This window comes from Melospiza georgiana, chromosome 2, assembly GCF_028018845.1.
Source record: "Melospiza georgiana isolate bMelGeo1 chromosome 2, bMelGeo1.pri, whole genome shotgun sequence".
Taxonomy (NCBI): Eukaryota; Metazoa; Chordata; class Aves; order Passeriformes; family Passerellidae; genus Melospiza; species Melospiza georgiana.
Genome location: NC_080431.1, coordinates 80,691,794 through 80,717,777, shown reverse-complemented (window position 1 = coordinate 80,717,777; position 25,984 = coordinate 80,691,794). Strand labels below are relative to the sequence as shown.

Sequence of the window (25,984 nt, the reverse complement as noted above, 5' to 3'; positions counted from 1 at the left end):
CAACCCTGACCTAAAAAACCCCATGTAAATTTTATTTTTCCCATCAGTTTGCAAAATTGACATATGACTCTGGATGGCATTGAAATAAAGAGAGATCTGTGGCAGCTGCTTCTGTCTCTGGAGAGGAGTTTTCCCCCAGGTAGGGGAGCTCTAGGTTTGTTCTCTTTGCTCCAGTGTTTTTATGGAAAGCAGATAGAAATGCTTGGTCAGGCAAGGCAGGTGCTCAGGCAGACATGAAGAGGCTCTCATCCAGCAAGATAGTGAAAAGCAATTGTGCCACTCTGCTGGGACAAACCAACTCCAAGAGCAGCAGCCACAAGCCAGAATCCATTCTGGTTTGTGAGCACCTTGCAAGGGGAAGGTGCAGAAAGACACTGATCCTGGCTAAAGGTTGACTCTGCCTTCCCTGGCTGGCCAGGCAGCAGGGCTCACTGTGCAGAGCCATTGCAGGAGAGGGATGCTCTGGGAAAGCTCTCTGGCTGCCCCAAGAGACAGCTTCTCTGATGGGCAGCCAACCATTCCTAGGGCTGGTAAGTTCTATGTTTTATTCTCCTTTTTTTAAGACAGCTAAGGGTAACTAGCAGTGATGTTACAGAAAATTTAGTTTTATGATAACTTTGAACATTTAGAGAAATTACTTTATACTTCCTTGGCATTTTTGCACAGACTACTACACATGCATTGCTTCCCCAAGAAAGGTCCTCAGACCACCTTCATGTTGAGATGTCAGCATGAAACTTCAGCATTAAGGAAGATGCCATGTAGTGAAAACCAGCTTGAGCAGATGTGGAAAATAGTTAAGTTCACTTGAAAAATCAATCCAAAACATAACAAAATGGTAATTGTGTAAGCACAGTGACAAAAAGTCTTGGGCATTTAAAACATCCTGTATCCAGTTCTGAAGTAAATCAGTCTTTAAGCAAAGCAATTGGCAGGACCAGGGCAAGGAAGAGGAGATACAGGTCTCTGAAAGACTTATGACACAGTTACAAAAGACAAACATCTTAAAGGATGATGTTTCAACCTCCTTCATAACTGATGTCATTCACAAAATGCAGGTTCATGACTTAGGGTATGCAAATACCCCTGCAGGCTCCAGCAGTGCTCACATTTCATCAAAACCAAGCTGCCTACCTTTGGGCAATCCCAATGTGTTGTACATGCTGCAAAAACAAGTAATTTGTTACTTACTCTTCTGAGCTGAATGTAATCTCTTTACTCTAGGACAGCTGACTTACCTCCATAAATTACCTTACTACAGAAGCATCATCTTCTTGAGGGAGTTAATTAAGTGTTCCCTAGAAGGAACAGTAGGGCTGGGTTATGCTTCACAGCGTAAGATTTGAAAAGGCAGCTGTCAAAAAGCAGAAGCTGTAGTCAAAATGAAAACAAAGGAAAAACTCATAAATACTAGTAAATGAGGCTTAGTAACTGTAAAGAGAAAAAAAAAAAGAGATTATGTTGCAAATAGAAAAGGAAGGCTGAAAACCTCTTTCAAATGCATCTTGGAGATAAGAAAGCTGCCAAAAAGCCGTAAGATGGCGTGGGAGTGATTATGGAAGCTTAAGTCCATGAATGAAAAGTAAAGTTGATGTTTTGCCGTCAGAGGAGCTTTGGGGTGTTGCCAGACAGGAGATTTTCCTCAGCAGCAATGAGATGGAGCCTCGACTGAAAACTGAAGCATCAGGACTTGAGAACATGTCTGTGACATGAAGGGCAGCAAGCCACATGCGAGACTCGGTGGTCTCCAGCATGAAATGGATGAACAGGTACCTGTGCTGCAAGTAATTCACCACTCACCTCAACCCCCCCATGATGAAAAGAAATGGAATTTAGGAAAAAGCAGGCTGGCAAAACCTTTCAAAGAACTGCCTGAGGACAGGGAAGACCAGCCTCTCCAGGCTGAAAACTTGTGGCAAGGCTGGTGGCAACTGAGAGATGTGAGTGGCCAGCATCTGAGCCGATCTGCCCTATCAATCAACACTTTCAGAACAATTTGGAGCACAGGGTGCCAAGGTGTGTTGATTATGCAAAATGAACCAAAACATTCAGCCCTGAATGAGCCTGTGGAAAGGTGCAGAAGGATCTTGTGACTGAGTGAGTGGGTTATTAAAATTCTGGATGAAATTCAGGGTTGCTAAGTGAGAAATACTACATGCAGGCCTCAAAGCCCTCTTTTGACATTGCCCAAACCTCCAATAAACAAGTGAGCAACTTTTGCTGACCTTGGTCTGAGTCCTGCAACAGAAGAGGAAAATTTTAAAAAAAAAGGTGGTTTGTAATCTCTGCAATCTCCATTTTTCAGCTGCCAAATTGGGTACTGGTTTAGGTGCTGGATACCAAGTACCAAATCTCACAATGGCTCCAGCTTCCCCATCTCCTCAGAATCCTCATATGCCTTTATCAGCCTGACTAAACTGCCATCCTGACCAACATCATGAAGTGACTTTAGGCAAAAATGCTCACTTGTCTTTTTTGCTTTAGGAGCAAAGTAACTAAACTTTTCACTTTCAAAACATTTTTTTTTCCAGCCTGGAAGCATGGACAGGAGTCTTTGGTCCATCTATTCCAATTTCTGATGCAAAGCAGGACAAAGGACACCAATGTCACATGTGGGTAAAAGATGTTTAAAGACATCTTCAGTGTCTGGCTGAGAACTTGCACATGATTGCAGGTGAGCCCTGCGCCCTAGGTCTTTCCAACCCTTCTGTTCTCCCAGCAAGGTCAGTCACTATTTCTTGCTCTTGAATGTATCTATGCATGGCTATGTACATCTGGCAACAGAAATTATCTTTTGACCCTATTCAGAAATACTCTGTAATGCCTCTTAGCACTTTTGACTGAGATATTTAGCCCCTTTGAGAGTCTGTATCATTTCTACATATCAAAAATGGTGTCAGTTTTGTCTGTCAATTCCTTGTCCTTCTATAAATATTCCTTAAACTGCAGATTTTTTCCATTCCTTCATGATTTCTCGCCTCCTCCCCCCTCCACTGGCTCCTCATTGGCTTTTGTCCATGCCCTGTCAGACTAAGCACTGACGTCATCTGCTTGCCCATCCACCACCCAGGCTTTTCTTTAACTGTCTTCCCTGATGCTTTTAAAAACTGACCTCAGCAAACCACGGATTTCAGCAGCCAGTGCCTTTTTCCCAGTGTGGAGGTTACTGCGCTTCCCAAAGCGCCGTTTGCGGGAAGGCAGCGACAGCGCCGTGCTTCACTTTCAGCCTTGCTCGCTCCGACTGCCCAGGCAGCGTCAGGCTTTGTGTGGGGGCTTGCTCATCCCTGTCCCTGCAGCACCCCAGGCACCCCACAGTTACTGTGCTCCAGGTCATCTGTGCCTGGAACTGCAGCAGTGCTCGGCTGGAGATCCTGTCAAGGATCCTCCTTATTGCTCACTGCCCAGAAAGTGCTTCATCATTCCCTTCTGAGCACATTCTGCATTTTCCATGTACAGAGCAGACTTATCTGGTGAGTGCTTCTTTTTTTTTGGCCTTGTTTTGATTATTTTCCCAATAAGAAAATATTACTGTTTGGATTGATTTTTCTTTAAATGTAACTAGAACAGCATGCTAGTTCCTTGCACATTCAAGTATTGTTATTTTTCTCTGAGGTGATATGAGCAGCTGAAGACCTTTTTTCAGACAGCTGAATTATTCTTTTGTGCTGAATTATTCCTTTTCTCCTAAGCACAGTTGCTGCAGTTGTTACAAGGATTATTTTTTGTTATTGTAGGTCAAGCTTTATTACTATTTCTATTATTCTTATTTCTAAGTACTTTTGTCACATAGCCACTTACTCAAGGAAGTTCACTCACTGAAAGTTATCTTATGTTACTAAATCACAGCCTTTTTAAAAACTGGAAAAATACTGCTCTTTCCACAATCTGCAAGTTCACTTATTTCACTCTAAGGAGAAGTTACAGGACAACACACAGCTCTCAGCTGTGACATTTTGTTCTGGCTGATGTCTCAATTTGTTTCTCAGTTGATCCCTTGTCCTGAGGCAACCATCAATCTTTACCCAGTCTTCATCTGTCATAAGGACATCTAAAATCACTGCCTTACTTGGGCATTCCATCACTTGTAAATTGATGAGAAAATCCCCCTGGCACAGCATATTCTTTGGTGTCTCAAGCCAAAGTCTCCTATTGACAACACAATTTTTCTGGTCGAGCAAAGCAGGGAGGTATTCACAAAATAAATCAACATTTTTTTGGGGGGGATTCAGGAGTATTTATAGAAGGCCCTTCACTGCCTTGATGAAATTGTGCATCAGAGCATGTTTGGCTATCAGCTCTAGAGTGAATATCACTTTTGACATTGCTTGTAAACCAAATTCACAATGGCTCTTGCCCATTCCTTTATCCAACAGGTTCGACTGAACTAGCAGTTCTACCATATGGCCGTGACCCTTAAAAATATCAGTTAACTACATTTCTTCCTACCCTGGTGATTTCTATTTCCTCTTGCACTTTGCCCAGACGCAGTCTGCTCTCGAAGCTGGAAATGCTGCCTCTCCCCATCTGTTGTGACACTTGTCCAGCTTGATCATGATGGCTTTACCATCACTCCTAGCATTAATCACCATGTGCAGCAGCTTGCCAGATGTTTCCAGGAGCCTGTCCCTGCACCATCCAGGTGTATTTCCAATGAGACAGTACCTCCACTGTGTTCTGCATTAATTCTGACCTCTCCTCATGAAAGGAGCTTTCTTCCCTGCAGCCAGAGTACTTGACCTACTTGGTCATCACCTGTGAGTTCTGGGGCACCCTGTGTCACAGAACTGAGACACAGCAACCATAAATGTATGAAGAGCATGGCCAAAGGTAAAGGCTTAGGATAAAAGTCAAGCTTCCAGATCAGTCTGAGAAACAAGAACGCCTTTCATCGCAGCTTTGTCCTCTCATAACTCCTGAGTAAGAAACACGATAAATAAAATAATACAACAGGTTAGCTGGAATCCAAAGGTGTTCTGGTGAAGGCTGTCAGCATTGCATTTAGGTCCATCCAAGGAATCCTGATATGGGGAAAGATAACTCACACCACGAGTCATGTGGGATGAGTGACAAATGCTTCCAGCAGAAGGGTGCTGGGTGGAAAATACAGGGCCTTGACTGACTCGACAGACAGGTCAGGCTCTCTTAGTGATACAATCTAAAAGAGATAGGATCCAGGAATTAGTGAAGGGAGGGTGCAGGTTCACTAAACACAAGGAAGAAGATGTGGGCTACTTAGTGGTTAGGTTTCCTGAACCCACTGAAGCAAGTAAAGCACCATCCCACCCTCATGTGGTCAGGTGCAAGGAAAGTGATGCTCCCCACCCTCCTCTCTGTGGGAACATCTGCTAGTGTTCATCAAGAAATTCAGTGGGGCTGGTCAGAATCCCAGAATGGGTAAGGGTGGAAGGGACTACCAGGGGAGTAATCTGGTCTCAACCCCTCTCCTCAAGCAGGGTTGTCCCAGACCACATGGGACAGGATTGCCCCCAGACAGTTCTGGAATATCTGCAGTGGGGGAGACTCCACAACCTCTCTGGGCAATCTGCTGCAGTGCTCAGACACCTGCACAGTACAGAAGTTCTTCCTTTGTTCACATGGAATTTCTTGCGTTCCAGTTTCTGCCCGTTGTCTCACGTCTTCTTGGCACCACCAAGAACAGGAGCCTGGCTCCTTCCTCTGACACCCAGCCTACAGATACTTATGGACAATGATGAGGTCCCCTCTCAGACATCTCTTACCCAGCCTGAACAGGCCCAGCTCCCTCAGCCTTTCCTCATGAGGCGCTTCCTCACCTAATGATCTTCATTCCCCTTTGCTAGACCTGCTCTAGGAGCTCCATGTCTCTCTTGGATGGAGGAGCCCAGAACGGGATACAGCACTGCAGATTCCCCTCACCAGGGCTGAGTGGAGCGTCACCTCCCTTGCCCAGCTGGCAATGCTCTTTCTAATGCATCCCAGGATTCCAGGACATACTGCTGGCTCACAGAGAGCTTCTTGTCCACCAGATCCCCAGGTCCTTCTCTGAAGAGCTGCTCACCAGCAGGTCAGCCCCCAACCTGTGCTGGTACACGGGGTTATTTTTCCACACATATAGGGCCCTGCATTTGCCTATGCTGAATTTCAGAAGGTTCCTCTCTGTCCATCTCTCCAACCTGTCCCTCTGCAGGGCTGCACAACACTCTGGAGTACTGGCCACTCCTTCCAGCTTGGTGTCATCAATGAACATGATGAGAAAGCATCTACCCTTCCTCCAAGTCTTTGATGAGTAAGTTAAACAAGGATGGGCCTGGTACTGAACCGTGTGGGACACCACTAGTGACAGGCCTTCAGCTAGACCCTGTGCCACTGACTGTGACCCTCTGGGATCTGCTGTTCAGCAAGTTCCCAATCCACCTCACTGTCCACTCATCCAGTCCTCACTTCCTAAGTTTGTCTACGAGGACCTTGTGAGAGACAGTGTAGAAAGCCTTGCTGAAGTTGAGGCAGACTCGAATATCCCCTGCTCTGCTCTCCATCCATCCAGGCAGTTGTCTTGTGGTAGAAGGCAATCATGTTGGTCAAGCATAATTTGCCTCTAGTGAAGTCAAGCCGACTCTCCTGCTCACCTTCCTGTATTCCACATGCTTAGAGACAACCTCCAGAATGAGGTGCTCCATCACCTTGTTGGGATTGAGGTGAGGCTGACTGGTTTCCTGGGTGCTCCTTCTTGGCCTCTTTGAAGAGTGGGGTGACATTTGCTTCTTCCAGGCCTCAGGTCCCTCTCCTGCCATCAGACCTTCAAAGATGACCGCTATGGTGTTCACCAGCTCCTGAGCACTGTGGATGCATCCCTACAAGGGCCATAGATTTGTGGATATCCCATTTCCCTAGGTGATCTCTAACCCAATTCTCCCTGCCCAAGGGAGAATCTTCCTTCCAACATTCCTGAAGGGTAATAAGCTGATGAACCAGTCTGGCTAAATATTCAGTGGGAAGACCTTCTTGCCCAGTCCAGAGACACAATCCTAAAAAGATGGTCTAGGACAGATGTTCAAGAGGTCAGCATTCAGCAGCCACAGTGCTGAGCTGAATGCTGGCAGAGGGACTGCCCAGATGCCTCCTGCCACGGAGCCCCATTCAGTCTGTGCTCAGACTGTTCTTGGGCATTAAACATTCACATTAATGCACGGACACTGAGCCAGACAGGACTTGATACTGCTTCCTGAGCAGGCACTGCCGAGAGGTGTCCTGGAAAAGAGGTGACATTGGGGACTCAGGAAGCAGCACTGCACTGAGTAGTTCCTGGACATCACAGTTTCCAGCAGGGCACATGGTGGAGAAAAGCAGGCTTCATACTCCTCAAAGAATGAAAAAGGAGCCCAGAACTCAGTAGATGGAGGGACCACATCTCATTTCAGCATTAAAGATGTGGGGTCACCACAGCTGGACAGGTGCCCAGCTAACACTGGGGCATTGAGCTGTGCTTCCCACACTGAGGAACTGATGAGGCAAAGGATCCTTGCTGAATATCCTGCCAGAGAGATCTTGGAGGCTGTCAGACTGGTGGGGGAACAGAGCCTCTTGCTGGTGATACAGTTCACCAGGGAACAGCATCCTGCACACATGGGTGGTGGAGATTTTGGTTTCACTGCAGATGGAGTCCTGGCAGGCAGTGTGGGACCAGGGTCACCACGTGTGCTGGGACATGGGTGTCTGGCACCTGCTGCTCCTCTGGGCAATGACTGCTCGAGGCAGAGATGTCATCCTTCTTTGCTTCATTCCTGAAATCTCTCAGGGCATGTACTCTGCAGTCTTCTGGGTTCCTGAAGCAGTACCAAGGCAAAGGTATGCACGTCCCGGATTATGCATGGGGGAAGCCAGAAGTTGTCGGCCACTCACAGAACTCTCCACAGGAGAGAAAGAGCAGAAAACACTGCAAAGATGCCTACAGGAAAGGGGACTTGCATGAAACTGAAGAGCCTCCAGACAGGATAGGAAGTGATCCCTGATCTACTGTGTGTATGAGGCATCATCACTTGAAAGCAGAAAACTGAAATAGTAAAATATTTCCTTGGGCTTTACATCTTTTAGGTAGAAAAATAAAGAGGGAAAAGGGAAAGAAATGGAAACAGTTAACAAGGTGGCATAGAGGTGAGGGCCATGGCAGGCACTGAGGCACGCACCTCCCATCTACCCGCACACCCACAGACAGCCAGGGCTTCTGCTGCTTCCCAGTGCCCTGCTGCTCCTGTGAAACACTTTCCCAGCTTCCTGCAAGGTAAGATGGCAGTCAGGAGCTGCAGCAGACCACAGGCCGAGGAACTGCCATTCCCCAGCACCAGCAGGGCTCCACCTGCGCCCTGATTTCCCGTTTCCTGCTCAATTCTTCTGCCATTTGCAGGGACTCGCCTCCCTGCCTGCTCTAGGCAGCTCAGCTCCTGCTGGAATGCCAACACATGCCTTAACACATGGGGCAGGCACGGGCAGAGCAGCTCACCCTGCCCAACACGGACACTGTGCTGTGGTGCATGGATGCCACAGCACTCCCAGCTCAAGCACCCAGCAGCATCAGCCACTCAGCCACTTCTACAGAGAGAAACTCCTGCATCCCTCAGCCCCCATTTTATCTTCCATACATAATCCTAGAGATGATCCAAAAACTCTACTGCCATGTGCTTTCTCCTCCCTTCAGTACCTTTAGTGGGAAGCGTTTTTTCTCCAGAACTTCACCTGCCTTGGCTGTGCAGGCTGTGTCCACTTCTCAGTGATCACACTGCATCACGCTGCGTCTCTGGAGGCTGCTCGCTCCCTCCTGACACCCTGCCAGGCCCCAGCCTCCCGTCCCCATCACTGGAGGAGCCAGCCAGGAAAATGCCACAGGAAATGGTGTGACAGGGGATCCCCACTGCGGTTACACTGAGTTGGGATATGGGACTGAGGGCAGGCAGGAAGGTGCTCTGGGATGCCCTGGTGTGGCAGAAGAGGCCAGGAAACAGGAAGAGGTTCACAAGCCAGGATCAGTTCCATTTTCAATCCTTCGGCCTCTGCATTGATGATGCTCCAGGTTAAAAACAAGGCACCCCATGCAGCATCAGGGCCTGTTGAGGGCCAGTGGCTCTCAGAACAGGGATTTCACCACTGTCCCATCCACCATGGGGAGACCCACTGATGGGGGCTTGGGGTCTGGGGGACCACAGCCCCGCCTCAAGCCCCGCGGCAGCACAGGAGAGGCCACACCCAGCGAAGCTGTAGAAAAGGAAATCGTCCCATTTAATGACCTCGCCCGCGTAACACAGACGTGAGCAAAGCAAAGTGCACAGTGAGCGGGACTCGGCCCCCGCCCCCGAGAAGGCCTGGGAGGCTCAGGGTGCCCGGCTCGGCATGGGCAGTGCCAGCCGGGTGCCCGGCCAGCAGCAAGGACAGGGAGAGCCCCGGGCTCGGTCCAGTTGGCACCAGTGTCAGGTCCAGTTTGCAGGGAGGTACGGCTCTCGTTGGCTCCGTGAAGCGCAGGGAGGGCAGGGAGGGCAGGGCAGGTGTGCCAGGACGGAGGCCGGAGGAGGTGGGCCTGGGAGCACGTTCTGCAGAACGCCCCCGTGGCAGGTTTGGAGCCTCCCTGCCCGAACCACGGCTTACCCAAAGCAGGGAAAGGGAACGGAGAAGGGGCTGAAGGCGGAGCAGCCCGGGCAAGGGCCCTCAGGTCTATCTAGCTATTCCCATTTGCAGGGTATCCGGTGAGGGGGTGTGTGGGGTCTGCCAAGCACCCCAAAACGGGAGTGAGCCTGGGTGACAGACGTTTACCAGCAGTTCCACGTCCCTGACAGTCTCTCCCAGGTGTGACTCAGGCAACCCCGTGCCAGGAAGGGGGTCCGAGGGAGCCGGGCCTCCCCTCATTATCTGATGGAAGCATCGCTGGGGGGATCACGGTCGGACTCCTCGCTCTCCTCATTCGGGGCCGACTCGCTGTTGGAGGTCGGGGTGAAGGCAGGAGACTTTCTGCAGAGAAGCGTAAAGGGCAGCAGTCACAGCATCGCCCAGGGGGAGGGAAAGGACCCATTTTGGTGTGGGGCAAGAAGGACAGAAGCTGAAAAGCCCTTTGGGCATGTGTGTGTCTGCAGGAATCCCTGGGTGCTGGGAGGGTGCTCCAGAGGACAGCATTCCAGAGCATGAAGCAGAGCTGGGGGAGATGCTGGAGGGGCCTGCCCAGAGCAGGAACCTGACAAGGTGTGTAAGGCCAGGGGTCTGTGGAAGTCCACCACAGGGGTCCCCAGCCTGGAGCCACCCTGGCTCCACAGAGGCAGCTCCTCTCTCCATACGGTGGTCTGGCTTCCTATGTCAAAAGTGACTCCTGTGTGTCTCCTGCCTTCTGCAGGGGCAGCACCATGAGCTGTGTGGAGGCCAGCCAGGGGTCCAGCAGCCTCTGGGAACTGCCCTCTCTCCACACCACATGAGGGCAGGGCAGGAGCTCTGCCATGTCCTTCAGCTCCCTCCCACCACCACCCCGGCTTCAGACCCAGAGCCCGGGTGTCCCTGCTGGAGCTCACCTGTCCCCAGACTGGGTGATGAGCCGCCGGCAAGTCTCCATCTGCACATCCAAGCCTCGCTTCATGCTGCACATCTCCATGTACTCGTGCAGGTGCCGGTTCATGTCATTTTTGGCTGTGGCCAGTTCCAGCTGCTCAAGGGAAATGGTGCAGAGATGATCCCAGGGCATGTGGTGCAGGGCAGCGGGCATGGCCACACCAAGGGCTGTCACCCACATTACCAGTGACCTGCTCCAGCATAGTGCCTCCCTCCCCCAGGGACCCACTCCTCCATTTCACACCCCTCTGTGCCATGGCTCCCCCACCTCCTCCTCCTCCCACCTCTATTTGGTCGATGGTTTCCTGGTACTCCTTCTCACGGCTCTTGAACAGTGACTCCGTGTCCTTGATCACCTTCTCCAGGCTGTCATCCTGCTGCTGAGGAGAGCAGACAGCAGGTTTAGAGGCAGGGAAGCGTCCAACATGAGGAACCAAAGGCAAGAGAGAGACAAATCAGAGAAAGAACTGGCAGCACAGGGAAAGAGGAAGAAATATATACAGTGTAGTACAAATAAGACAGGAGTCAGTCCTGTCAACGTGGACTTGAGAGACTCAGGACTCTCCACACTGGGCAGTGACCACACCAACCCAAAAAAGCCCAGCATTGCACTGAAGATCTGGAAACCATTCCTGAGCGTGATCCATCCCCAGGGGCCTGCCAAGGGCCAAAGATTTGGCATGACAAGGGCTTTGGCCAGACTCCAAGAGCCCGCTGCACAGTTGGGTAGGTGGGCTGGTGAACATGAGCAAGGATCGCCAGAGAGCAGTCCAGGCAGAGGCAGTGTTCTGTTCTGGATGGGCTGTGGCTCTCCCCACGTGTGCACCCTGCCCTCAGCACACCCCTCAGGCTACAGGTCCCTGTCTCTGAAAAGGAGACCTCAACAGGGATGCTGTGATGTATTCATGCAGAAAAGGCAGGAAAGCATGGTGTACAGGCCTGCAAAGGCAAAGGGGCTGAAATCTGGTCTTTGAGAGAGCATCTTCCCAGGCTCAGACAGGATTGAGCGTCCCAACCCAAGGAGAGCTCAGGGCCCCGACACCGCCGTTACCTCCCCCTGCACCTCTGCGGCTGCAATGGCGTATCCAGAGAAGTCCTCCCAGAGGAGCAGCGTTTCTTCTGTCTCCTCCCACGTGAGGCTGTCACAGTCGTCCTCAAAGTCATATTCCCTCCTGGGCACAAGGGAACAGCATGTCAGCACCCAGCAGGAGAGCACAGCAGGCAGGGGGCTGTGTCGGTGCCAAAGCCTTGCACCCGCTCACGGGCAGGGCTGCAGCTCTTGGGGGTCTGGCCAGGGAGAACTCAGGTGTGCCCAAACCCAACAGCTGATGGGGAAGGGGCTGGCTTTATGGTCAGGAGCCCCAGCAAATCCAGGCACAGATTCCCAAAAGGCAGGACAGGGGGCAAGAGGAGGGGAGCTGGACCAGCTCCCACTGTTGGCATAGGTGGGCTCAGGTCTCCCAGGGAGTCACAGTCCCACTGTGCCACAGAGCACAGGTGACCACTCTCCACAGCAGCATCTCTCATCTGGCCCTCACCCGGGAAGGGAAGGCACAGAGCACCCCTGCCCTCCCCACCCCAGGCCAGCAGGGAGCCTGGTGCTGGAGCCTGGCTGCACAGCACAGGCAGAGGTGCGCAGCAGCCGCACTCACAGCTGGTTCAGCATCCTCTGCATTTCCTCATTGATACTCATGGCCGTGGTCTCGTCCTCCTCCTCCTCGTCGGGCTTCCGGGAGGCATCGCTCTCCGACAGCGAGGTGTCCTCGTCGCTGACCTGCCTGCGCTCCCGCTTCCGCCCCACCGAGGCTGGGACCTTAACGGGAGACAAGTGCAGAGACTACAGAAACGAGGCCGGGTCCGAGGGCAGGAGCAGGGAGTGGGCAGGAGATGGAGGGGAAAGGAATGGTGGAGGGACAGAAAGGCAGGGAGAGAGAGAAAGACAGAAAGAAAGGAAGGAAGAAAAGAGAGAGGAGAGAGAGAGAGAGAGATGGGCTCGTTATGATCAGGTTAAAGATGGGTGCAATGGATAAAACATGGTTTTAGCATTTTCTAAAATTAAAACTAAGCAACTAAAGATGGAATCTATGAATTTGATGAGAAAAAAACAATGTGGTTTTACTGCAGAAAAACTCAAATCACCCACCACCCCAGTCCAGAGACAGGGAAACACAGTGACAGAAACAGGAAAAAAGAGACAGTCTGAAAAAGGTGAAACATGTCAATATTTATAGGCCGACCTTTTTAAAAGAAAGTTTAAAATTTTTAAAATTTCTCAACTGAATGGAACTAACCAGTTGCTTCTGTAGGGACAAAGAGCGAGACAGAAAAGCAGCAACATCCAGAAAGAGAAAAGAGACAGAGACAGAGAAGAGAGACAGAGAGAAGATGACAGAGAGGGGAAGGGAAAGGAGAGAGATGGAGTTAGAGACAGACACTCAAGCAACTTGTCTCCCTCCTGCAGCTGCTCCCCTAGCACTGGGGGGTCCCCGGGCCAACACAACACATCAGCACGAGGGTGAGGGGACTCTTGATGTCCAAAGCAACATCTGGAGCATTCCACCTCCACTCTGTGCCCTTCTGCCTGGTCCTCCCGAGAGAGACAGAAAGCAGGGGACCAGAAGGAGCAAGGGCGAGGGTGACCAAGCATCTCCCCTGGCAGGGGGCTGGTGTTGTCTCTTCTACCTCCTCCTTTGGGATCTCTCCTCCCCAGAGCTGGTGGCTGAGTCGGGAGCAGCAGCGGGCGCTCCTCACCTGAAACATCTTGATCATGTCCTCGCAGTTCCGCTGCTGTGCCACGTCACACAGCTTGGCAGTGATGTCAATGCGACGGCAGATGTCCATGTCCACCTTCATGGCTTTCTCCTGGATCTTGGTGTCGAGCTCCGTGATATTCTGAACCCACGGCACCACAGGAAGGGGATAAGGGAGGAATATTAGGCAAGACAGATGGCAATCGGTGCCCCCACGCTCCCCCACATGCAGGACTGCTCCCTCATCCCTGCTTTGCTCGCTGTGCCCCAGACCAACCCTGCCAGTGCTGGATGGAACTGCTTTTCCACACAGCCACACCACGTGGGTAGGACACTGCTGTGGGGCTGGAGAGGGATTGGGGACTCACATTGCTCATCAGTCCCTTGAAGACAACAAGCTCTGCCTTGAGCTGCTCCACCTTCATGGCCAGCTCCTCCTGGCAAGCTTCAGCCTCCTGGGCTTCCTGTGCCGGGGCGAGAGAGATGTGCAAATCAGCACCAGTGTGGGACATCAGGGGTGCAGGGCAGGGGGAACAGCCAGGCTCACCTCCTGCAGCTCAGCCACCCGGTCCTGAAGCTGGACACGCACCGTGTACTCCTCTTCCCATCTAGGGAGACAAACGCCGCTCAGATCCCATTGGCCTCGCCTCGCTGGCTGCCAAAGGGAGAGCACGGAGTGGCAGCTGCTCACCCCACAGCCATCCGAGAGGGGGGACCACAGCACCGGCCCGGGAAGGAGAACGTGCCCAGGAATGCATGGCCTCTTGTTTTCGGGCCATGGCAGCTGCCAAGCCCATCGTCCCCCCAGCCACAAATGCTGTCCCACCCACCAGGGCCCGCCCTGCGCTGGGGGGAGCTGGGGACACTGACCGCAGGCTCTGCCGGCAGCTGGGCCGCACACCCACGGCCCCTCACAGCCATCAGCCTCTGCCCTGAGCCCCACAGCCCTGGGCCACAGCAGCTCCAGCCCTCACAACAGCTCTGCAGATGGACTGGGGAGCTGCCCCCATCTGCATCACTTCTGCGACCACGTCTGTGTGTCTGTGGCGCTGCAGTTTAGGCTGTCCAGCAGCACAAACCCTGATCCTGACACAGAACCACCCCACAGTGAGAGTGACCACGATGTGCACCAAGGGCTGCTCCTCTGCCTGTCCCAGTGCAGAGGGCAGGGCCACGAGAGTCCTTGGCTCCACTGCTGCATACCAGGTTGGATTAAAGAACACTGTGTCATCCCACAAGGGATGGATTGTGCCACTTTATGCCAGGCTGTCCGTGGGTACTGGGCTCTGCAGCTTTGCAAAAAGCAGAGCTGCAAGGCGCCCAGCCTTGCTGTGCAAAGACACATCCCCTAGCAATTATTATATTACATTTCAGGGCATGAGCTCAAGCTCTTGGGTCTCGCTGCAGTGTTGGCCCAGCCCACAGTCTGTTGGGAGGCCATCAAGCCGTGCTGCCCTTGGCTAAATGATGACCCCATAGAGCAGGGGGCTGGGAAGTGCTGCTGTGCGGCGTGGGGCAGGGCTGCTGCATTCTTACCCAGCTCCTGGCTCTTCTGGGAGAGCCAGATTTTTCTGAGAAAGCGAGATCACTCTGGGATAACAACCAGAGCTGGGCTCTTCCTGGTGCTGCGAGGTCTGGTTTCTATTTAATGCCTGCAAGCACCAACACAGACACTGCGACTCTGCACAAAGATGTGAAAAATCTCTCCTCTCACTTACCCAAACCAAGTTTGAACAATAAATCCTAAGGTCTAGGAGGCCAGAAAGCATATGAAAAGCCCTCACATTTGTTATCTTGGGGTATCTGGACAATCTGACGACGTGGGAGAGCCCTGGCTTGTGAATTTCTGAGCTCTTAAAGCTAGCAGTGCTGCTCCTTACTCAAACAAGGACAAAAGTGTGCACTCCTCGTGCTGGTGTTGGAGTTGGATCCATACCACAGCTTCAGAAGGGGAATCAAAGAGTGTTCCCATCCCTTTGGGGAAAGAGAGATGAAGGGAAAAGAAAGGAGAAAGTTAAAAGGTAGAATTGCCCTTATATGGGAACTGCTCAAACAAAGCCTCCCTCCCCAGGGACAAAAACGCCTTCTGCCAGAATAAAAAAATTTCAGCATCTTCCTTGGTGTGGCACTGCCTCTTTTTTGGTCCCCGCCTCCCTCTGGGTCCCTATATATCCCAGACTCACTGGGGACCTAAGGCAGAGCTGCAAATCCTGGTAAGAGCTCATTTCACACCAATGCTGTGGAAGAGAGTGGAGGCCACATACACACCGGCTCAAGGCAGGAGAAAACAGCGCTTCACCCCACCAGGGACAAATCCATGCACCCATCCACTGCAAACCTCTCTCCCTCCTCTCCTGCCTGGCTCCTTCTGCCCTGCTCCCTCCTGCAATGCACCACTCCTAATAATAACCTGCCTGCAGCACTGCGCCCGCAGCCGCCGCAGGTCGCTGCCAGCTGGAAGCAAGGCTGCCCCGCACAGCCCCACGGCCACCCGTGTGCCAGGGGGACAGGGGGGTGCTCCTGCACTGCTGCACAGCCACAGACCTGCCCAAAGGCAGGCAGCGAGGGCAGGAGGGTCCCAGCTGCACACACACCTGACCACCTCCCTGCCAGCTAGGGGACAGCTCTCCCAAAGCCAGGGATGTGGAAAGATGCAGGGCTGTCCCTGCCAGGTGTGTTCCTTCAACAAGTTCACTGAGAAAAATCAACAATTCCCCCATCCTTTAAGTCCTGCTCGCTGCCACAGGCACTGGGGTGCTTTAGCCCATCCTGCAGGGTCACTGCACATCGGAGCTTTGGGCTGCTCGAGGCTGAGGCTCCACTTATCCCCCTCCTGCCACATCTGAACTATGCTGGAACTCACCTCAATGGGGATGGCCCTGCAGCCTGGCACAGCTCCTCAGAGGGCAATTTAAACAACAAAAAACCTTCTTGAAGCATTTTAATAAACAAGGGGGCTTACAAGAATGATGGAGAGACTTTGTACCAGACCTTTTGCCTGCAGTGACAAGAGGTGAAGGTTTTAAACTGAAAGAAGGTAAGTTTAGATTGGACATAAGGAACAATTTTTCATGATGGCGGTGAGACACTGGAGCAGGCTGCCCAGAGAAGTTGTGGATGGCCTATCACTGGAAATGTTCAAGGTCAGCACTTTGAGCAACCTGATCTAGTGAAACCTCACAGCAGGGAGACAGGACTGGGTAACCCCTAAAGGTCTCCTCCAACCCAAACCATTCTGTGACTCTAACACACGGTGTTGTAGCACTGCTCACTCCACACCTCCAGGGCGTCCTTGCAACACCCAGGATTAGAACCACTTGTGACTACAAGTAGTAGGTGTAGCAGACAGCACAAACGTGATGAGACTCCCAGATCCCCAGCACTTAGCAGGTCTGTGTGATACTCACAGGCACCCTTTGCCCCTATCCAAGCCACCTAATTTCAGTCTGCTCCTCCCAAGTACAGCTCCTGTGAGCCTCTCTCCTGCTGCTGCAACTATCCTCATCGCTCCCTACAGCCCCCACAGCCCTCCTGGATCCCTGACTTGAATTCCAGGCCCTGTGTATCCAGAGAGAAGCTCCTGCTGCACTGCTCCAAGTGCAGTGGGGTGCACAGCAGCAATGCTGTCCTGAAAAAAGCACAAGCTCCAGCCCCCAAGCCAAGGGTAGGAGAACTGGGAAGTCCTGTGTTAATATGGCCCCTTCCATCTGTCTCCAGGCAGGTGGCAAAGGCACGACACCAGCTGCACTGTCCCCATGGCAGATCACAGTCCACCGTGGCAGGGAACTCTCAGCTCCCAAGGGATGTTGGTGTCAGCCCCCAGCATGGAGAAGGGTGTGGAAATGGAATCCTTCTGTCCCATTCCGCTGTTTGGGACCTGGCTGTACCCGTCACAAAGTTCCCAGTGCTGGATAGGGTCTGGGGGTGGGGTCTGCTTCACCCCAGCTCCTGGTAACACGCTCCAAAAATAGATCCCACCAATAACATTGGCTCACAGCAGCTTGTGGTGCCCCCCCATCTCACCCCCTGCTGCCTTCCCTGCCGCTCACTTGCCAGAGCAGGACAACCCTGCTCAGCTCTCCGTTCTCCCAAAGTTTCAGCAGCACCAACAAACCCAACCTGGTCCTCTCTGGCTGACCCACTCTGAGGCTCAAGCTTTCCTGGCCAAAAAACTGGCTCCAGCTTCCCACTCTGTGATCTGAAAGCGCAATGCAAGGAGTGCTGCTCCCCTCTGGAGAAGGAGCCTGACCACTTGATAATAAAAGGCCTTAGATACATGCAGCACTTGGTGGGAAAGAAGAAATGCCAACTCTTCCTTTCCATGTGCCTTGCTCAGTGCCTTTGGAGCATCTGAGAAGCAAGTTTGCTCAGCCTAAGCCTTATAAAGCCAAAAGCATAAGGTGTCATCTTAGACCCCAGCCCCGATCCTGGCACTGGAGCTGTGGCCGTGCAGAACGGGTCGGTGGCACAGCTCCCGTGGGGAACTGGGTGTGGAATCACAAACTTCCTAACTGCTTCTAAAGCGCCACAGCGTGACTTCTGAAAAGCCCGGAGCAGTGGCTCGGGGGGTGTCAGCCACAGCGCCGCTCTCGTCCTGACCCCGCCACGCCAGCCCAGCCTGAGCTCATCCTACGTGCGGATCCGGGAGCAGCCTCGGGAACCGGCCTGACACAAAGGGAGCCGCGGCCACGCTGCTCGGGAAAGAAGAACCGGCCAAGAGATTAGCTCTGCATTCTGCTTCACCCTTCTCCAAGGCACATGCCAAGCCACAGCTATTTTGGGTCGGGAGGAAAGCCCCCGAGGAGTGGGGTGTCCTGCCTCGGCTCTCTGCTGCCGAGGGGCCAGCTGGAGAGTGCTGGCGAGGGAAAGGGCCTAGGAGAGGCCGGCCACCCTGCTGAGGGGCTTCCCGACACCTTCCCACACATCCAGAGAACTCTTTCCTTCCCAGCAGCCGTCTCCAATCCAAACCCGCTCGCTGCTGCATGTCCACCTTGCTCACCTACTTTCAGGTGCTCCTCCTCCCTGAGCATTTCCAGATCCCCTTGGCTTTAAAACACAGCTCCTGGAGTTGTTCCTTCCCTGCCTGGAAAAGCATTTCTAATCCCTCATGCCAGGTTGGTAAGATGGAAAAAGGGTCAAGGAACATCCCGAGAGGGTTCGCACACCGGGTGCCAAGGGAGGGGACCCAGGCACAAACAAATGCTTTCAGGGCTCCACATTTGCCCCATGCTGCCTGCAGCCCGTGCTCCCGGGAAGTCTGGCCAGGACTTCTCCTTCTCCTTCCCTCCCTGTTTCCCCCTCACATGTCCCACCGGGCAGAGCCCTGCAGCGACAGTCTCGGTCCCGCGGGGACGCCGCTCCCGCCGCCCCTTCTCACCTGCGCTTGTACTCGTCGCGCTCCCTCTTCACCTTGGCCAGCACGTTGTAGAGGGCTCGGATCTCGGGGGTGATGGTGTCGATCTGCACGCCCACGCCGTCGGGGTGGACCCAGGAGACGCCGGGTCCCTGCACCAGGGTGGTCTCGGGCCCCGGGCCGAGCCGCCGCGCTTGCGAGAAGGACCAGATGGTGCCGGGCATGAAGCGGGAGCCGGCGGAGTAGGCGGCGGGCTGGCCGGGACCCCCGGGGCGGGAGCCGGGGGACCCCAGCGCCCGAGCCGAGCCCAGCCCCAGCCCCGGCGCCAGCCCCAGCCCCAGGGTGCGGATGGGACCCACGAAGCCGGTCTGCACCGCCTGGTCCCGGCGCGGGGGTCCGCGGCCGCGGCCGCCCGCCCCCTCCTCCAGCGCCTGCTGCAGCTGCTTCTCCAGCTGCCGGTTGCGCCGCTCCAGCTCGTGGACCTTGGCCAGGAAGCAGCGGAACCGCAGGTTCAGCGTCTTGAGGACGCTGATGTTGGAGCCCAGGTCGTTGCGGAGGGCCATGGCGGCGGGCGGCGCGGGGAAGGGGCCGGCGGGCGGCTCCCCGCCCAGGGGCTCGGCGGCGGGCGGCGGCGGCGGCAGCTCGGGGCCCGCCAGCCCCTGCTGCTCCTGCGGCAGGAGGAAGAGGTTGGGGCCGAAGAGCGGGTTCATGGCGGCGGCGGGACGGGGCGGGGAGCGCCGGGCGGGGGGATGCGCCCGGACGGCCCCGGCGGCGGGGGCGCGGCTTCCGCTGCGGCGGGGATGCGGCGGCGGCGGGCACCGAGAGCCGAGAGCCGCCCCCGCTCCCGCCCGCTCCCCGCCGCCGGCCCCGGGCGGAGCGAGCAGGCGAGGGGACGCGGCAGAACCTCCCTTTCCTCTGCCGGCCCCGTCTCTCCCGCCCCGCAGGGTTTCGGGGCGCCCCGGGGCGAAGGGACGCGGCCCGGGCCAGCAGGATTCCCGGAGGGAAGTCCCTCTCCGGCACCGCTAGCTGAAGCCCCGCCTGTTACCGATTTCCGTAACTAGCCCAGCCGCAACACAGTGTGCTTCTGCCTCCTTTTTAATATTTTATTCTTTTTTATTTTTGGTAGAATTTAGCGCTTTCCCAGAGCTGCCCCCCTTGAAGAAGGCATAACTTTGCCTCTGCGCCCCAAAGCCCCTCGTTATTCTCTCTGGAGCCCCCCCAGACTGCCCTGTGCCCGCCGCCCGCCCACGGGCAGCTGCCGCTGGACAATGGTGAGCCAGCGGGCAGAGGAGGTGTGTGGATGGAAGAGCCTCTCAGATGTCACGCTTGGCCTGCAACCGGCTTCCTCCCTCCTTGTTCACAAAGCAGCCTCGGCTCTTGCTTCGTGTCCCTTATTCCAGCCTGCTTTAGGTCATTCCCTCTCAGCCCCTGAGCCCGACGCCAGGTGAATTCTGCAGAAAGCGCTGGCGTCGCCCCTCACCCCATTATCCGGTGGGAGGAGACTGCGCACAAATCGATCGCTACATAAATATTTTATGGCTGTGGACACCTGTGTTCCCTTGCTGTCTGTGTGCTCCTGGCCCGTTCCCCCAGGATTTGAGGAGCTGAGCCGAGCGTGGCCCTTGCACAAAGCAGCCTCTGATGTCTCAGCTGAGGCATCGGCAAGGGGTGAGCGAGCAGTGGGATGGAATTCAGAGATGCCCAGCACCACACTGGCTGAGCTCTGTGGAAGGAGCTGGGCATGCTCCAGTGGGGCTACAGCCCTTCCCTTGGCATCGGAGGTGTGGCTCAATCCACACTGCCAGGAACATCCTGGCTTCACTGAGGGTGGCCAGCTTTGTGAGTCTTGACCAAAAGTCTGCCTGCTGCACGCTCCCTGCTGCTCCTCCTGCAGGGCTACAGGTCTCCTCCATCCCTGCATTACTCTTCTGCCATCCTGACCTGGGAGCAGTCCAAATCAAATTTGTTCCCCTCTCCTGCCTTGCCATGTCCAGCATCAGTTGTATCCAGTGGCCTGCCTATCTCCCTTGTCCTGCCCACAACACAAGGCTCCCCACAGCAGCCCCCAAATGCATTTATAATACTTCCTCTCCCACCAGTAACCATCTGCATCCTCCCTGGCACCCCCATGACCTCTGAGATGGGCTTATGTTGGGGAAGAAGTGAGCTTTCCTCTTTGTCATCTCCTTTTTAACTCTTCCTCTTCTCAAGCAGATGTTCCTTTGCTCTGCCTCTGACTAGGGAGGCTGAGCAGTGGCAAACAGAGCTTTTGTCCAGGGAAAGGAGGGCAGGAAGGCTTTCCTCATGGGCAGGCAGAAGAGATCCCCATCTTCCAAAAACCAGCACTGCAACAGCAGCTGGTAGGGAGCAGTGTGTCTGGCAGCAATGCTACCAAATTAACACCCAGGGAAAAGAGAAGGACAGACGGACAAGAGGGATCCCAGTCAAGAAGCTGGTAGTGATAGTTCCAGCTTGGAAACCTCCCAGCATGTGACTTTCAGCCGCTGCTGACTCCCTCCTTCCTGCTGCCACGTCCTGTCACCCGCCCCCCACGCTGCCACAGCCTGCCCGTGTGCCTGGCAGCCGTGCCAGCATCCTCCCCCTCACCACTGCTGCTGTACCCCTCCACACCCTGGCACCTGGGCGAGCAAGGTCAGACTGGGGGCATCTGCTGCTGCTGCATGCAGCACAGGTGAGAGCAGCACCACAAACTGGGCAGCAAGTGCTTTCCAAGCTCTGCTTGGCCTCTCCTGTCCGGCCAGGGAAACCCAGCAAGTGGAGCTGATTAATGAAATGCCAGTGGAGGAAGGCATTGCCATCCATCAGAAAAAGCTTTTTTTACCAGCAGGCCAGCACAGCCCTGGAGCAGGTGGTGGGATCTCTGTCTGTGCTGGTTCCTGGGGCCCAGCTGTGCAAGTGCAGTGATGTGAGCTAGTGCTGGGGCAGACTCCCTTACAGCAGGGACTTACAGACCTCCAGCACCTCTTCCCACCAACATCCTGCTGCCTCCTGGACAGGAGGCAATGTGGAGCCTCCTTTTTTCTCCAACTTTGTTTGCTTAGGATACTTGCTGGGGTAAAGGATTCCTACTGATGCAGAAGGTGGCTGGGGCAAAGGGCCACCTTGTTCTAGTTATTCCTGCAGAAGCCCAGAAATTAGAGACAATCCTGCTACCCAGGGGACCACAGCACTCCTCCTCTGGGCCTCAGTCTCACTGCAGCACAACAGCACCTTCTCCTCATCTTCCCCTCCTTGTTCACCTAACACCTGGCACTTCTCCAGACCCTTCCACTGCTCCTGCTCCCACTTTATCAGCTCAGGGTCAACAGTGGCACTGCTGGGCTGCAGCTGCTGACATGCAGAGCTGCTCGTTGCAGCTCTTAAAATCAGTCCTGTAGCCAATGTGAAAAAAGTCACTTGCAAACATGGTGGTATTTATCTTCCACAGATTTTAAGGCCAAGGAAGAAGCACTGCATTTTCTGACTCAGTGCAAATTCCTGTAGTTCAGATCAGGTACTCATGTGGGACTCTGTCTCTAATTGCTGACAGCACAGTAAAAAGAGATTAAGCCTCTACCACTATCCTCCATGGGCAAATCAAGGTAGGTTTCCAGCTGCAAGCCCCTATTGAAATCACCTGTCTCCCTTGCCTTTGCCCAGCTGTAACATCCATTATCAGGCTGAGATGATCCTCCTCTCCCAGATCTCAGAAGCTCTTGGTAGCTAACATATCCTCCTTGCAAAGGTTCTTCACAGGTGAAACCTGTCCAGATCAGCCCCACAGCTTTCACAGAGGCTCCTTTTGGAAGGCACAGGCCTCCTTGGTGTGTCTGTACCCCATCTCCCTGCTCCCCTTTCCCTCCAAGTACCTCAGTGGTACTTTGTCCCTTGCACATCACTGCTGAAGTATTTCTGTGTAAACTCTCCACATCTTCCAACTTCCAAGATTCTTCACTGAAACTGACCCATAAAATTGTTTCTATCCACAACCAGAGGGAGGTGTTGCAGTGCACACATGACATCTGGGCCTAGCAAAGTCATCAGCCCAGTCAGCTGCCCGGATTTGGGTGCAAATGTGGAGGAATTGGTGCAGAGGAGCAGTTGCCAGCAGCAGCTGGGTGATGGCCACACATGTAACACACAGAAATGTTCCTATCTAACAGCAAAGGAGGGAATGGATTTTTTTCTAAATATACACAAACACCAGCCCAGGAGAGAGTTTTGGAGCCAGATCTTTGTGAGAAGGCAGCTCTAGGCAGTGCTAGAGCCCAGGACCCAAGTGACTTTGCCTTCTCAGCAGTTCCCCCTGAGCCCATCAGGCAGGTGGGGCTTGCAGACATCCTCCCCAGGAGCTCTCCACATCCTCCCCAGCAGGGATGGACAGCCTGGGGGAGTAGGATCCACTGATGGGACTTTGGCCATTTGTGGGTTCAGCCCCTACAGAAGTGTCTGTATCTCTGGGTGTTATGTGCAATGCAGTGTGTACAGGAAGATCCAGATTTCATACCCAATATGTCCCTGGAATGTGCAGGGCAAGGTTTCAGCCCCTTCCTCAGGATACAGGCAGACATGAGGCAATGCAGCCAGAGGCAGCATGCCTGGCCCAGAACAGACATTACAGCACATGACATCACTGGAGTCAGTGACCAACCCTGTCACTGCTGGAATCTTTCCATTACATACTCTTGTCCCCAGAAGTCATTTTCCTTCCTGCACCAGCCCAAGGGTGCAGCAGTGCAGGGCTGCCTCTCCCAATGTGCTGCTGGAGCCTGCAGGGCAGGAGCTGCCAGCTAGCTGTCTTCTTTGTGCCCTGATAAGTCTTCAACAGCTTGGGGAGAAGGACAGCAATGCAGCACAGAGGAACAGATATCACGACTCCTCTCAACAAGCTTTTAATCTGTGACAGCATTTTTACCCCTCAGATCTGCTTTCAATCTGTGCTCTGCCTCAGTTCTTGCTTTGCTGTGTCTCAGCTCCTGCAAGCCTCGTTATCAGCAGCTTTCAGATATTAAAACACATTAAAGGAAGGTACTGAAAGATGATCCAGCAGTCACATTCTCCAGAAATCTCAGCTTTCAGGTAACAAAAGATTCCCAGAGTAACGAGGTGGCTGCAAGCACAAGCCTAATGTGACCACAGCCTTGTACCAGAATGCAGAGGAAACCACCAAGCTTTGTCCCCAGCTGCTGCATCCCCAGCGCTGCCTCTGAAGCTCAGTGGTGGCATTTCAATGTAGCATTCAACGTTATCTCTCTGAGCAGTGATAACTGCAACAGCTGAAATCAAGAGCAGGAGATCAAACCACCAAAGAGAGATGAAAATTTATCCCATCTCTTCCCAGCTATAACAAAAGGTTTGCAGGCATGCTGAGTGATTGGAACAATGTTCAGCAAGAGAGAAGTTTTCTTGACACACTTAAAGCAGCAGCTATTCCAGCATTTCAGGGCTATAATTCAACCATAATTTGGACATTTGCTGGAAAACAGACAGTTACCTTGAGATTCCGGCCAGGAAAACCCTGTCCCTGCTGATGGGGTTATCAGGATGAAGTGGTTCTCAAGCTGAGGCTGCACACTCACATGGTTACCTCAGCAGGCAGCAGCAACAACCCGGGACAGATGCACATTGCTCCCAAAAGGACAGGCCCAGGGCTGAAAGAGGCTCTTGCTGCTTTTCTCACCAAAACTTAGGGTACATTTGTCTTCTCTGAATATTTCCCAGTTTTACAGCCTTTATGCAGATGGGGGGTGCTAGAAATGCAGTATTAAAGCAGTAATTCTTTCCCTTGGGTGCTATTGCACCTAGCATTTATTTAATTATTCTGAAAGATGCCGAAAATCTTCCCTCGGCTCCTCTGTATCCAACAATCCAGACCTCAATACACAAACCCAAGTGAGATAGTTGCATTCAGAGGCTCCTCCCTGACCTAATTCACATGGGGAAGCATGGGGAAAAAGTTAGTTTTCAGCTATGAAGATATTTGTTTAACGGCTATTCAACACAAAATTATAAAGTCAGTTCTCCCCTCCACTCCAAACAGGGTTATAGTAAATAAATCACACAGATAGATAAGGCCTAAAAAGCAGAAGATAACCAAGGTCTGTAACAAAGACCAGGGCTCCTGAGACACTGAACCATTACAGCAATCACTCAAGTGCAACCTTGAAGGGCTTCAGCCAGAAACTTCCCAACTGATAAAAAAGCAGATTTATCATGGGCTTCATGGGAAAGGGCAGATCTGTGGTGGGATGTTTGAGGTAAACTGCAGGAGCATGTAGAGGTTATTGTGCAAAGTTTTAAGGAAGATTATGGGAGAAAAACTTACTATGGGGTGTTGATGGGAAGGATCGAAGGAGGCAAAAGGGAGACATCAAGCTAAATCAGGGAGAACTGAGCATGGCAAATGCAGAGAGGAATCAATAGGAGCCAGTCACACGGAAAGTGGCTGCTGGTTGGTGTGCCTGTGTGGCTGAGCCCTGCTCCCAATTGCCACCATCTGTCCTGGCCTGGCATTAAGCTAATCCCAGCACGCATGCACGCTGCTGGACCCCTAGCTAACTGCAAGCAGGAAAGGAGGCTGAGAACCAGGCAGCAGACAGAGCACAAGCCTCAGGACCAGCTGCCAGTGACCCAGCAAAGTGTGGGCAGAGAATCCACCAGCACAGTCCAGGTTTGATGGGCCTGGGAGCAAGAACAGGATTAGGCCTTTTTCGCTGTTCATGTCTTTTAAGTGCGGTTTTGTGTTTCCCTGGGCAGCCACCACAGCAGGTTCCCTCAGTTTCTGCTGATCACTCTGTGCCTGCTGGCATCCATAGCGAGAGGAAAGCTGCAGCCTCACATGCAGCAGACCAGGACATTTAAATAGAAACAGCCCAGACCACTGCTCCTGTGTCTCAAGGAGAAGCAGCTGCAACTGGGTGAACAAAAAGACAAAAACAACTTCACGGTACAGCTCCACAAACCAAAAGCAATCCCTGCTCAAGTCTGGGGGGCCAAGAACTGAGGGACTGCTGGGGATGAGAGAAATGGTGAAATGGGGACAGTCACAGAGTGAACTAAGTGACAACAGGGAACTGGGAAGCACTGGGTTAGAACCTTGGCCAGACAAAGCACTCAGCTGACAGCTCCACACAATACAGCCTTCATGCAGGCAGCAAGGATTTCAGCTCCCACTCTGCTTCACAAATATGCCCAGTGTAGGGAATAAGGACAGGCACCAGAAATGCCAGAGCATCTGCTGGGAGTAAGAGGGGTTTCTGCTGCAAAGGAATAAAGGGACACAGTAGAATTCTGTATTTCGTGTTCCAATGAAAAAGAACAAGAC

General features: G+C 53.3%; 1 protein-coding gene across 7 annotated transcripts; it reads right to left on the bottom strand.

Annotated features, from left to right (window-relative positions):
- Window positions 1-9,226: 9,226 nt before the first annotated feature.
- On the bottom strand, window positions 9,227-19,370 carry IFFO1 (intermediate filament family orphan 1). 7 transcript variants are annotated; one of them, XM_058018724.1, is made up of 10 exons: window positions 18,685-19,370; window positions 13,855-13,915; window positions 13,676-13,771; window positions 13,309-13,449; window positions 12,795-12,857; window positions 12,210-12,394; window positions 11,609-11,729; window positions 10,842-10,937; window positions 10,521-10,651; window positions 9,227-9,972 (listed from the first exon to the last, which is right to left on the bottom strand). In XM_058018724.1, the coding sequence occupies exons 1-10, from the start codon at window positions 19,368-19,370 to the stop codon at window positions 9,870-9,872; spliced, it is 1,683 nt and encodes a 560-aa protein (XP_057874707.1). In that variant the 3' UTR covers window positions 9,227-9,869. The 7 variants fall into 7 exon arrangements, with proteins under 7 accessions (XP_057874707.1, XP_057874701.1, XP_057874702.1 ...); XM_058018718.1 differs by lacking the exon at window positions 12,795-12,857; XM_058018719.1 differs by lacking the exon at window positions 12,795-12,857 and having other exon boundaries at window positions 10,842-10,934.
- Window positions 19,371-25,984: the final 6,614 nt, after the last annotated feature.